General features: G+C 44.7%; 1 protein-coding gene across 4 annotated transcripts in view; it reads right to left on the bottom strand.

Annotated features, from left to right (window-relative positions):
• Positions 1-14,327, bottom strand: part of LOC134346575 (butyrophilin subfamily 3 member A1-like) — a 68,516-nt gene extending 54,189 nt beyond the window's left edge. For 2 of the 4 annotated variants that reach the window (XM_063047994.1, XM_063047993.1), the window contains exons 1-2: positions 14,148-14,327; positions 12,510-12,654 (exon numbers count right to left, since the gene is read on the bottom strand). In XM_063047994.1, the coding sequence (XP_062904064.1) occupies positions 12,510-12,619 (110 nt within the window). In that variant the 5' untranslated portion in view covers positions 12,620-12,654; positions 14,148-14,327. Of the gene's footprint in view, positions 1-4,685; positions 4,994-12,509; positions 12,655-14,147 lie in introns of those variants that run through there. The other 2 variants (XM_063047996.1, XM_063047995.1) reach the window with 2 other exon arrangements.
• Positions 14,328-14,343: the final 16 nt, after the last annotated feature.

Raw genomic sequence — 14,343 nt, 5'->3', positions numbered from 1 at the left:
ATGAGGTGCAGAGGCAGTAAATGGATGCTGTGTCTGATCGGAGTTCAGGGACAGAATTGTATCACAGGGCAAAACTGGCTTAAGAAGTTCACCTTAAACTCAGAAAGGAAGGAAGGTGTTTGACAACACACACACACAGAAACCACTAGTTTGATCAGCTTTTCACCTTAAGCAGGTCTATGGGAATTCAAAGGCTTTCACTTGAAAATCCATATGGAAGAACAAGCCACTCACACCTTCCACAATTTCCAAACTGCTCTCCATATCTCAAAAGAAGCAGTTGTGCATGATCTGTTAAGAGCAGCAAATTTCTTGGTGATCCCCTGGGAGAGAATCTCACCTGGTCCCTCAACACCAGCTCCATAGCCAAGAAAGCCCAGCAGTGTCTCTACTTTCTGCAAAGGCTGAGAAAAGTTCATCTCCCACCTCCCATCCTCACCACATTCTACAGAGGATGTATCGAGAGAATGCTGGGCAGCTGCATCACTGCCTCGTTCGGGAATTGCACCGTCTCGGATCGCAAGACCCTGCAGCGGATAGTGAGGTCAGCTGAGAAGATCATCAGGGTCTCTCTTCCCACCATTACAGACATTTACACCACACGCTGCACCCGTAAAGTCAACAGCATTGTGAAGGACCCGACGCACCCCTCATACAAACTCCTCTCCCTCCTGCCATCTGGCAAAAGGTATTGAAGCATTCGGACTCTCATGACTAGACTGTGCAACAGTTTCTTCCCCCAAGCCATTAGACTTCTCAATACTCAGAGTCTAAAATGACATCTACATCATTTAGTATAATATTGTAATTTGTCCTCTACTGTTTATTAGCTATCGTACTGCCCTGCACTGTTTTGTGCACTGTAAGTAGTCCTGCGTAGGTCAGCAGTCTAGTGTAGTTTTTTGTGCTGTTTTACGTAGTCTAGTGTAGCCTTGTGTTTTCTCACATAGTCTAGCAAAGCCTTGTGTTGTCTCACATAGTCTAGTGTAGTTTTGTGTTGTTTCATGTAGCACCATGGTCCTGGAGGAACATTGTTTAGTTTTTACTGTGTACTGTACCAGCAGTTTATGGTCGAAATGACAATAAAAAGTGACGACTTCACTTGACTTGAACTGGGCTGTCTGAAGAGACATGGTATTCTGTCCCAAGTTGAGCTGTGATTGGGTTGCTCCCATTTCCAGTCATTCCAAAGCAGAGTGAAACAGTGATTATGGGGGGCTAAACTGTTACATGAAAGTTCATACACATAACTCAATTTTAATGCAATCTTGACAGCAATTGGATTCATTAAGATGAATTTGTCCTTCACTAAACAGCAATTATGGCTGAATCTAGTGACTGGTATGTCTCACAATTAACACAAAGGGCGTGTGGAGGTTAAACAGCACCAGATTTTATGCACTATACTACAGCTCAATTATGTTCTTTGCTTCATCTGTGAAATCTTGGTTTCAGTATGGAGCTACCAGGAGTAGTAATGGTCTGAGAGTAGTCTTAATGGAATCAGTGTCAGCATGCAAAAAGCCACTTTCCACAAATATTAAAGCGTTACGTGGCCTGTCAAACTGATGCTCAAGTTCAAGGCCTCAGAGCAAAGTCGATGCAATTATCAAAGTACCACCTTCAGCTGGTGTAGCTGAAATCAGGTCATTCTTGAGATTGTTGAATTATTAGACTTTTCCTCATCAACATGTCAACTTTCATGCAACCATTTCAGGAATCAACCTGACCAGAGATCAGATAGACTTGGTCTCCTGCACTGCTGAAAAGCATCAACTTTTACAGGTGACTGGCGCACTACAGTTCAGAAAAATGCCTGAGATTTGCTTGTCTTACATAACTGTGTGACATACAGGTGAAGGGTATCCAATTGCATTTGTTTCCGGAGCCTCGCTTCATGGAAATAAAATAGAGCATTCATTGCGGACAAAAAATACCACAATTACTTGAAATAGGTCACACACCTAACAATGTATGTGGCACAAGTTTAACAGCACGGCTCTGCAGCAGTGAGAACACAACCCTGGGCCTTGACTATGTTGTTCTCCGACTGCAAAGTCCAATGTACATGTTGATAAGGCCATATAAATGTAGATTCCTAAACTGCTGTGCAAAGTCAACTAGGACCAAGATCATATGGCAGCATTTTCAAATAGTGTACACTGGGGAGAAAACTGCATCAGCAAAGTAATTTTCCAGAGAAACTATTTGGAATGATGTCCTTTCAAAAAGCTTAGATTTAACCTCAGTAGGGAAGTCTAATATCCTGAGCTATGTCTTTTTGATAAGAAGGATGAGCATGTCATGGTCCGGTCCATGAAATCTGCATTCCGGTTCACGGTCCGGTCCATGGACTCTGGACTCCGGGTCTTCCAGCTGTCCCTTGTTTGACTAAATCAAAGGCACCTGAATCCCATCTTTTGGCTTGCAATATAAGTAGCCTTGGGATTGCGTGTGGGTGGCTGGTTTGTCTCGTCAGTCCCCCTTGGAGTAACCTGCTGATGGAAGGCTAGTGAAACCATTTGTGATCTCGAGTCCTGGTTGGAGGACCACTGCTTCATGGAGCCTTGTTGCCATTCGTTGGAGTGGTATTTGCGGTATGGATTCAGCTGTTTCCCGGGCCAGCTGAGTGGCTGCCAGCCACTCCAATCTAGGTAGGGATCTGGCTATTTCCTTAGCCAGCTGAAGTTGCTGGCCAAACTGAGACTCGGAGCTTCCCCGGAGCAGAGATGGAACTGTCTGTCATTCTTTGGTGTTCCTCTCTTCTTGTCCTTGCCTCTGTGGGGTAAACCAGGCCGTTCTGCCGTTGCCCTGCAGGGGGATCTGTCTTGTCCTCCTTGCCTCTGTTGGATAAGTCTGACCGTTCTGCCGTTACCTGATGGAGAGACCTGTCCCACCTTGGTGTGGAGATGAAGTTGTGTCCCGGCTTGTTGTAGGATGAGTCCCGGCTCTATGTCTATGTTCTGTCCTGTCTCATGTTTGTGTTGTGTTAAAGATGAGTGCTGGCTTGCTGAAGAATAAGTTCTGGCTCTATGTCGATGTTCAGTTCCCAGTCTGTCTCTCAACTCCAGTCTCTGAGTTATCAGCCACCACATTTCAAGACAAAGATCCCGTAGCCAAGCTCCAAGAACCCTAGCCTCAACGATTCCACAGCCAAGCTCCAAGAACCCAAGCCTCGAGGGTCCCAAGCCAAGCTCCAAGAACCCAAGCCTCAAGGGTCCCAAGCCAAGCTCCAGGAACCCAAGCCTCGAGGATCCCTAGCCAAGCTCAAGACCCAAGAACCCAAGCCTCAAGAATCCCAAACCAAGCTCAAGACCCAAGACCCCGAGCCTCGAGGATCCCAAGCCAAGCTCAATACCCAAGACCCCAAGCCTCGAGGATCCTAAGCCAAGCTCAAGACCCAAGACCCCAGCCTCAAGCCAAGTCATGTCCTTGCTTGGTTCTGGGGTCCGAGCCCGAGGCAAGATCCAGGTTCTGGGTCCCCTGGCTCGGAGTCCGAGCCTTGTCTTGTCTCCAAGCTCAGGCCTCAAGTCCCCAGCCACATCCTGTCCTCAAGCCATGTCATGTCCTTGCCTGGTTCTGGGGTCCAAGCCTGAGGCAAGACCCAGGTTCTGGGTCCCTGTCCAGTCTCAGGCTCAGAGTCCAAGCCTTGTCTCCAAATCCATGGTTCCTAGTCCTGGTCCCGCTTTCCCTAGCCCAAGTCAGCGTTCTTGTCCCTGCTCCTTGCCTGAATCCTGTCACGTCCCTATTCTAGTCAAGTCCTGTTCCTTGTACTTCAGTGCCTGTGTCTTGCATTTGGGTCCGGTTCCAGCACACCCTTGTGACACAGCAATTTACAGGTCATGACTGTATCCAGTAGGTTCTCTATCAGGACACTCTGAAGTTGAGGAAACAGTTATTGAGTATCACCCCAGTATTTCAGACCAACTCTTGGCCATGACTACATCACGATGGAGAATTTGAGAGTTAGTGTTTCGTGAAGCTGCTAAAAATCGACCTCTCCAAATCAACTCCACATGTGGAACTGCCTGCAGATTCTGTTGAAGCGGAAAAAGAAGACCCCTCTCCCAATTTCCAGCCAATTCCCACCCGTCACAGACTGAACACTAAATCGCAGAAGAGGCTAAAGAGCCAGGCTTCAGACAAAGAGGTCCTAAGAGGTGGTCGCAGGAGACAGAGGAACGGCTGCAGGATTGCTTCGAGACAGCGGGCTGGGATATGAATGAATAGTTCAAGGATATGAGTGAATGTTTGTCACGGAGTTTATATAAAAAAAAATCGGTTGTATATTAATGTGTCCCACCAAATCATTCGAAGAACTCGTGTTCTCGATATGTACTCTTATTTATTTATAATTTTTTTTTCTTTTTGTATATGGTGAAATATGCACTTTGAAAATAAATTTACTTGAAACTTTGAAAGCCACCGCTGTAAATGACCAAACCCCAGGATTCGTCCAGTTTCCACCGGGAGACTCCTACTGCTGCTTCCCTGATCTGCGTAATTCTCGGTCTCCCCATTCCCCTGAGCGAATAGGCTCGCCGTGTCGGCTCTGGGAACGAGGTATAGCTAATCTCGGGGTCGTGGGAGGACCTGTTCATCTCAATGTTTCCCTCGGAAATAAGAAATTGACCACTTTGTCCAGGTGGCTTCCGTGCGGTGATATGTTCCTGAGCCATACTCACCCGATTAATCCCTGAAGCAACCGAGAGCTTCCTCACTCTGAACTCCTTCCCCACTCCTCGGGCGGAATTTAGTAACGTTCGCTCAAAAATAACGAGTGACCGCAGAGCAGAACTTCCTTGGAGAGGATCACCTCAAAGTGGGCGCTACGGCAGCTGCCAGAGGAAAAAGTAAAACTCGTTGCAAAGTGGACGCAATTAAATAGGCGGGACGGAAAGAGTGAAACTGTACAGGGCATTGAAGAGGACAAAGAGCGCCCGTGATGACTTGTCTGTTTTACTGTTGAAAGTAAAACTTTGATAAACCTCAAGTTCAGAGGCGGCGTCAGTGGTCACAGGGCTTGTTCGTGAGACGGGAAAACAGAAGTTTCTTTGAAATGGCTCTTCACACAAGTTTTCCAATTACACCACTGGACGAATTACAGCGGGTGATGAGTCAGTGTTCAGGAGTGACACGGGGAATCCGGTTGAGTGGTGCCGCAACAAGTAAATGTGTTATTAATGTGTGTGTGTATATATGTATATATATATATATATCAATCACCAAACGCAAAGCTGAGGTTCAGTTTCTTGCCGGGGGCATACTCAATAAATCCATCACAGACACTTTAGCATAATGGTTAGCATAATGCTTTACAGTACAGGCGACCCACATTCAAGGAGTTTGTACGTTCTCCCCATGACCGTGTGGGTTTTCTCTGGCTGCTCAAGTTTCCACCTACCGTCCAAAGATTAACTAGTTAATAGGTTAATTGGTCATTGTAAATTGTACCATGATTTGGCTGGGAATAAATTGAGAGATTGCTGGATAGCAAGGCTCAAAGGGCCAATTCCACGCTGTATCTGAATAAAATTAAAACATAAATTAATAACGATTAAGAATCAATGAAAGACCGCACCAACATGGGCTTTCAACCGGTGTGCAAAAGACAACAAACTGTGCAAGTGCAAAAAGGAATAATTAATAATAATAAATACATAAGCAACAAAGTCTGAGGCATGAGATTAAGAGTCCTTGAAGGTGATCCCATACGTTGTAGGGAGCATTTCAAAGATGGAGTAAATGAAGTTATCCACTTTGGTTTAAGAGTCTAATGGTTGAAAGGTAATAATTGATCCTCAGCCTGGTGGTATGGGTCCTGAGGCTTCTGTACCTTCTTCCTGATAGAAACAGCTGGAAGAGTGCAGGGCCTGGGTGGTGGGGGTCCGTAATGATGGATGCTGCTTTCCTGAGATGATCATTCATGTAAATGTGCTGAATAAAGGAGAGGACTTACTGGGATATATCCACTGCTTTTTGAAGGATTTTCTATTTAAGGATATTGGTGTTTCCAAACTGGGCTCTGATGCAGTCAGTCAATACCAATAGAAGTTTGTCAAAGTTTCAGATGTCATATGAATCTTTGCAAACTGCTGAGGAAGTAGAGACGCTGCTGTGCTTTCTTCGCAATTGCTCTTGCATGTTGTGCCCAGAACAGGTCCTTCAAAATAATAACTGAGGAATTTAAAGTTGCTGATCCTCTCCATCTCTGAGCTCCTGATGAGCACCGCCACATGGACCTCTGGTTCACTCCTCCTAAAGTCATGAATCAGCCCTTTAGTCTTGCTGACATTGTGTGAGAGGTTGTTGTTCTGGTGTCACTCAGCCAGTTTGTCAATCTCCCTTTTAGATGCTGATACTTCATCACTTTTCATTCAACCTATGACAGTGATGTCATCAGTAAACTTGAATGTGACATGAGATTGACTAGCTTTGAGGGGATGTTGATATTAAATGTTGAGCTGTAGTCAATATAGAACATACTGATGTATACTTCTTTGCTGTCCAGATGTTCCACAGTTAAGTGGAAAGCCAATTAGATGGAATCTACTCTGAACCTGTAGCTCCTGTAGGCAAACTGGAGAGGGTACAATTCACTTCTCAGGCAGGAGTTGACATGATTCATCACCAACCTCTCAAAACACCTCTTCACTGTAGATGTAAGTGCAACTGCATGATAGTCTTTGAGGCAAATTACCACGTTCTTCTTAGACACTGGTCTAATTGAAGCCTGCTTGAAGCAGACTGCTAGAATGAGAGGGTAAAGATCTCAATGATTACTCCATCCAGTTTATCAGCACAGATATTTAGCACTTGGCCAGGTCACCATCTGGGCGAAATGCTTTACATGGGTTCAGCTCCCTGAAGGCTGTTTGCACGTTGGCCGCAGAGACTGAAATCACAGGATCATCGGGGGCTGTGAGAGTCTGTAGTGGTTCCTCCATGTTTTGATGGTCAAAGCAAGCACAGAAGGCATTGAGCTCATTTGGAAGTGAATCCCTGTTGCCACCTATGTCACTTAATTTAACTTTATAAGAGGTAATCAAACCCTGCCACAACTGTCGAGCATCCTTCACTGATTCAAGTTTTGTCTGGAATTGCAACTTTGCTGGTGAGTTGACTTTCCAGACATTGGACTGTACTTGGACCTCTTGCAGCTTTCTTGGTCACCAGACTTGAATGCCTCTGATCTGGCCCCTAGCAGATTGTGGATCTAATGGTTCATCCTGGGCTTCCGATTGGAGACGACTTGAATCATTGTGTGGGGAGACACTCGTCTACAACTGTTTTAAATTCCATCACAACCATAGCGTATTCATTCAGATCCATAGATCTCTCCTTAAACACTGGCCAGTCCACCGATTAGAAGCAATGCTGTATCTGATCCTCCATCTCCAATGACCACCTCTTTGTTGTCCCAATCTCTGGAGTTTTGCTCTTTAGTCTATAACCTTAATTTGGTAGGAGAAGGTCAGCCACATGATCAGATTTACCAAAATACTGTCTGGGCATGGAGTGGCAGGCACTGCTCATCTTAGTATGACCGTGGTCTAGTCTATTGAGGCCTCTGATGCTACAGGTTATATGCTGATGATAATTTTGCAGGGTTTTCTTCACACAAGCCTGGATGAAGTCCCAGACTATGATTTGAAATGCATCGGGATAGACAGTTTCTTGTTTGGAGACGGCATCATGCAGTATCTGAAGTGATCACAGGATCACAGCGGTGGAGCAGTGCGAGAGAGTTTCACTAACTCCCGTCGAAGGGAAGATTTAAATTTCTTCAGGGTAGGCATCCCTGGAAGAGGCTACGCAGAGTAGTAACACAATCACAAATAGGAGAAAATCTAGAGATGCTGGAAATACAAGAACCACATACAAAATGCTGGAGGAAATCAGCAGGCCAGGCAGCATATATGGAAAATAATGCAGTCGACGTTTTGGTCCGAAACCCTTCGGCAGGATTTTGAGCATTTGTTTTTTTGCTACCCAGATGGTATGTAGTCCAGGTGATATTTTCAGTGATGTGTATACTGAGGAACTTGAAACCACTCACTCTCTCAACTGCAGTCCCATTGATGTTGATCGGGGCGAGCCTGTCTCTGTTCCTCCTGTAATCCACAATCAGATCTTTTGTGGGGTTTTTTTGGACATTGAGGGAGAGTGGTTCTCTTCAGAATCAGGTTTATTATCACTGTCTTATATGGTAGGAAATTTGTTGATTTGCAATACAGTGCAAAGACATAAAATACCGCGTAATAATACAAAATGTGCAAAAAAGGAATAAACAGCCAGTTGTCACGAACCGTTCAGAAATATGATGATAGGATGAGGGAGTGGGGTGGTGGTGATGACTGGGATGAAACTGTTCCTAAATGCAATTGGGGTTGATTTATTCATAGCGACAGCTATCAGCCTGTCATGGCTTCAGGGCCGAGGGTTAGAAGGAGACGACACACGTTGGCACTGAACTTTGGGATAAAGTTTATTGGAGAAATTTCATTGCACCTCCTGCTTCTTCACTCGTTATTTGTTTGTTTTAGAGAATCATGTATTGCACAGTTTGTGTTTCAGTCGCTCATTGAGTCGCAGCTCTGATATTAACAGAGAAGATGTTGATGGGTCTTTGTAGAAGCTTTAAAATTAGACAGGGGATTATTGGTTAGAGATGGGCAGGATAATGTGGGAATTCCAAAGTTAAACTGTGGAAGGATAAGGTCCATAAAAACAAAGTGTTTCTGAAATCTTTTTTGAATTTTCTGAACTTCATTTTTCCATACGACATGGGGGAGGTAATCTGGCCCATGGAGTCTGCATGGGATCCCACATCAAAGACGTTGGATCCATTTCCTTGGTTATTTTCACAGGAAACTTATTCCTCTTGTGTGCCAACGAAGTCTCACCTGATTTACCAACAACCTGGGGTAAATTGCAGCAGCCAGTAACCTACCAGTCAACCCATTTTTGAGATGTGGGAGGACTGATGGGTTTCACCAGGGGAAACACATCAGTCTGAGACTGTGCAATTCCCAGCAGCCCCAGACTGAGATCAGGATGAAACCAGCATTATTGATTGAAGTGGAGAAGTAGCACCATCACTCTTGACAATCTAGAAGTTGCAAACAGTTGTCTCCCAGGACTCACCATCCTGTTAGTCACAGTCACTCGGTGGGAAGCATTTCCAGACATTTTGAGTAGACACAATTGTGACCAGCAGACATTGTTTGTCCACCTCAGCAGAGTCCACAGTCAATTCCACACATGGAGTGGCTTTGGAGAGGGGATTTTCAGCAACTTTACAAAACACTGACTCTCAGATACTTTGCTTGATCTAGTCACAGCCAAGAGACATAGCTCTGGGACAAGGCCCTTGAATCAGCAACACTGGGGGTGATACTCAGTAATAGTATGGTCAACCTTCGAACCCCACTGAATGCAGTCATGATCTGCACATTGCTGATCCTTCTTATCAAAAAGCTACACCCCTCAGAACCCCTCAGTTACGGTTAAATCTGCGCCTTTTGAAAGGACATGATTCCATGTTGTTTCTTTGGAAAAGTTGCTTGATGCATTTTGTTCCTGAATGTAGGAGGGGCACTGTCTGCAAGGGTGAGGGGAAGGTACCTACATGGATAGGTAAGGGGGAGGAAAGCGTCTTGATTTGCCGTTGTTGATTTTTTTACTCCCGTTCTGTTGTTGTTAAACACAAGACATTCTGCAGATGATAGAAATCTGAGCAACACACAGAATGCTGGAGACAAAAAATGATTTGATGGTGTAACAAAATCACAAACAAAGGACGAAGTGAACACATGCTAAAGGTTACAGGTATTTGTTGTGTTGGGGTTATATAAAGAACAAAATACAGAAAGATGAAAATAATCAATAAAGTAAGAAATGAGAAAAAAATACTTCTCAACCAATCACTAAGCCATGTTACATAGTACACTGAACTGAGGTGCACTTTCAGTAATAGACTAAGGTAACTGCACTGCTCCAAAGAGTGCTAAATCAGGGCATTCTTACCCTCGACCATTAGGCTCTATAATGAGACAAGCTACAGCCCGGAGAGTGATGACCCCCCCCCCCCCCGGACTGTTTGAGGTAACTTATTTTTTATTCTTTCTTACTTCTCTTCTAATATCTGTTAACTTGTAATGCTACTGTGACACTGTAATTTCCATTGCAATCAATAATGTATAAATCTATCGATCAATCTACCGAACATGGGAACCGCAAATGTCTTGCAGGCTATTCTTGATCTATCCCTCTTGCCCCCATCCCTCTCTCTCTCCCCACATTCTCCCCACCCTCCTTCCCCCTTCCTCCCCTCCCTTCTCCTCCTTCTCCCCCTTCCTCCCCTGCCCTTCTCCTTCTTTCCTCCTCCCGTCTCCCATTCCTCCTCCCCTTCCCCCTCTACCCCCACCTCTCCCCTCCTCCCCTCCCCCTTTCTCAACACCCCTCTTCCCCTTCCCCCTCTGTTGTCTTCCTCTCTTTCCACCCCACTTCCCCCTCTCCACTCCCTTCCCCTTCCCCTTCTCTCCCGCAGAATACAAAGGAGATGGGTGGGGAAGGAGACTAGTTGGAAGATAATAGGTCTTTCAGCCCATGATATTTCCCACCCACCTGGTGCAAAAGAAGGAATCTGAGTGGAAAGGTGAATGGACCATGAGAGAAAGGGGAGGAGGAGGGGACCCAGGTGGAAGTAACAGGCAGAGGTAAAAGGTTGTGGGGAAATAGAGGAAGCGGGTTTGGTTTATGGGATGGAGAAATCCGTACTCATGCCATCAGGTTGGAGGCTACCCAGATGGAATATAGATGTTGCCTGAAGTTGACCTCAACATTGCACAAGAGGAGGCCATTGATTGACATGTCGAATTGGGAATGGGAATCAAAATTAAAATGCTTGGCCACCGGGAAGTTCTCTTTGCAGTGTATTGAGCGGAGGTCCTCAGTGAAGCAGTCCCAATTTGTAACAGGTCTCCTAAATTTTTAAAGCAGAGATTGATAGGCTCTTGATTCGTAAAGGAATTCAAAGGTTACAGGGAGAAGGCAGAGGAATGGTGTTGAGAAGGATAATAAATCAGCCATGACGGAATGATGGAGCAGACCCGATGGGCCAAATGCCTTTTTGTTTATCATCTCCGATTGTAATTTATATCCCACATCCTGGTTGCCCTCTCCTCCTTCCCTTCCTCCCACGGTCCACTCTCCTCTCCTGGCAGTATTTTTCTCAGCAAAATAAACTTTATTCATAAGAAAAATAATTTACAACAATAAGCCATTCAATGCCATTCCATTTCTTACATCCATGGTCAGTGCTTTCTGTGCGGTTTTATTACATTCATGCACAGTAGTAAGACTGTTGCCACTCCTGTGGCTCTCTGGTGTTGTATAAGAAGTACTGCAATAATTGAGGAGGCTCCTCCCCCACCCGGCCCCTCCCTCTCCATTCAGAGAAGAACCCTACAACATGCTCCTTCCCCACCGTCCATCAGCATGTTCTCCTGCAGCCTGCTACGTGTCGTTTGGCAGCATTCCTCCATAACATCTTGATGTGATGGGAGAGCAACAAGTTTCAGGCAGACCAAAGGACCAAAGGGTGTCTTTCACTGAGTTAATGATCAACCAGCAGCATTTGATGTTTGTCTCCATGTGCGTCTCTGGGATCTCTTCTCCAGCGATTTACCTTTCTCACCTACCAGCCTTCACCTTTTACTGTATTTAATCCTCCTTCCCCGCCCATCACCCCCCTCCAGCTTTTTATTCTGGTGTCTTTCCCCTTCCTTTCAAGTTCTGATGAAGGGTCTGAGCCTGAAACTTCAACATTTCTGTAGGCGTTTCCTGATCTGCTGAGCTCCTCCAGAATTTTGTGTGGGTGTTGCGCTGGCTATTCTTCGGAGGCCGTATATAACTCCCAACCAGGTCTTTTTACCCTTGCAGTTTCTGAATTCTATCCATGTGGATTCTATATCTCCTGATCCTTTGTCACCTCTTTCAAAAGGATTTCATTAAATTTTTTTAACAACATGCCACCCCACCGTCTCTGCCTAACTGACTGTTCTTGTGATACAATGTGTAAACTTCAATGTTCAGCTCAAGCTATGACCTTCTTTCACCCACCACTCAGTGATGTCCATAATGATATCCTTCCAATCTCTAACTAATTTATTTATTTTTCTCTTTACTTATCTATTTATTTTACTTATACAATTTATATTTTTACACAATAGTTGTTTGTAAGTCTTTCATAAATTTGAAGGACCATCACAACACGGAGTCTCAGTATCTGACCTTCACGTACCCTGTGACAGGTAGAGAACCAGGAGAAATAGGAAACATTTTGGAGTCTGGTATTGCTAATAATTAATATTATTTATAAGTAACTACGCAATACAGTAATATTAAATGAGATATATTGAACAGTTTAGCAATGATTTTATATATATAGAAATATATGAAAACCAAGCTTCTTCAAGCTTAGGGGTAAAGAGATACAGCCTTACCGTGATGAGTAAAGTTCAGTTGAGTTCGTGGTATGGAATTGAGTAACGATGGTGAGAGAGAGAGAGAGAGAGAGGTTTGAGTTTTCAGCTGAGCTGACGCTGTTGATCATCCCGTTGTCCTTCAAAATCCTTTAGAAGTCACTGACTGTGGACACAACAAAAAGGGACCGTTTTTCTGTGGTGGAATTATCAACCCAGGCGAGGATCGGACACACGAATAACGCCCCACCGGTCACACCCTTTTCACACTGCGAGAACGACTGATCGATCCGCCTGTCGATCCTCCAAAACCCACCTTTCTGTGGGCACAACAAAGCTCATTCCGTGTCCAAAACCATTTGTCTGTAGGTCTATCAGTTGACCTCCTATTTATCTCACCACAATGAACATCAGCTGTCCATCAAGCTGCTCCTCCCTTCTCTCTCTGTAAGAACATAGAAGCTGACAGCGTCCTTGCAAAAGTGTAAACATGCTGCAGAGAAACCATAACACCATTACAAAGCAATCCCCGCCTCTCTCTCTCTCTCTTAATAACAAGGTGCCCGTGTTAAATAACTCTGTCTTTCTCTTTTCAAAAGCACAGGTCATAGGGCTACTTCAGGATCCCGTCACACTGAGGAAACATTACCATCCCAAGTTTTGGGCTGCCAATCCTTAGCCATCAGCTCCCTTACTGAGACACCATCCAGATCCTGCTCCTTCCATCTTACCAAATCCTTCTGATACGCTGGAATGGTTTGCTGGGTTCAGCTTTGTCAGCTGGTTCACAGGCTGGCTTGGTCAGTGCAGCCATGGTCACGTTCTGCTGTTCCAGAGTTACCACTTTCTCAGTTAGAGTGGTCACTCGTTCTGCTGCCCAACACGTCATGTGTCTTTTTCCATAGCATGGTCGTACCCCTTCTCTCCTCCGGATTGGGAAGCTCTAAGGTTTTTAACAGAGTGGATCCATAGTCTGGACATAAGTACTCCTGCTCCCCATTTCACTTCTCTGGCACGTGGAGGGCAATACATGGGCAATACATTGCCACTGCTCCAAAACCATGAGTGTTGTCCATATACCCGGTTTCCCAGACAGCACCCCACCTCTGGTACGTCCTGTGGTATGTGAAGCATAGCCCCCATTATGCAGAGTCCTGCTGATGATGTAAATTGTGCAATGAAAATATTTTAATATTGGTTTGTTGCTCTTTTCTGATTCAGCAGCGAGAGATATCCGCAAACAGAGGAGGTACTGTACAGATGTTAAAGGTGAGAGAAAATTACTTAAATTGAGTTACATAAATAATAAAATACAGGAATAAAGAAATAATAATGGTTCAAGCAGTAGAAGGGACAAAGTAATACTTATCAACCAATCACTAAACCATGCCACATAACACACTGTCAGAGGGACCCGAAGATGCTCGACAGCATCTCCTGAGTCTCTGCCTCTCTTTATTTCTCTCTATCTCTATCCTTGTCTCTATCCACAACTCTTAGCACTAGTCATGTTCCAGGCTGAGAGAAAATTCCCCCTTGCCCCTTCTTATATCCTTTCGGATCCCTTCAAAAATCTATCACAACATTTTCCCTTGTACTTTCCCAGACAAACGCGTTTTTCAACATTTTCTGCTGTCAAGACAATGCACTGGTACTCACAAAAAGCTCTTGGAACATGGCTGTGAACTGGTTCCTTTGTACTTTCACAACATATTCTCACATCCCAGGCTAACTCCATTTTGTCTTATTTGTAATACACATATTAACATATACTCAAGGAAGGAAACACATTTAAATCTTTCATTACAGATGTATATGTGATAAATAGGTGAATCTGAATCCGATTCTTCCTGGT

The sequence above is a fragment of the Mobula hypostoma genome, chromosome 5 (genome assembly GCF_963921235.1).
Source record: "Mobula hypostoma chromosome 5, sMobHyp1.1, whole genome shotgun sequence".
NCBI lineage: Eukaryota > Metazoa > Chordata > Chondrichthyes > Myliobatiformes > Myliobatidae > Mobula > Mobula hypostoma.
The sequence above is the reverse complement of the archived record's forward strand: the minus strand, read 5'-3'. Positions and strand labels throughout refer to the sequence as shown.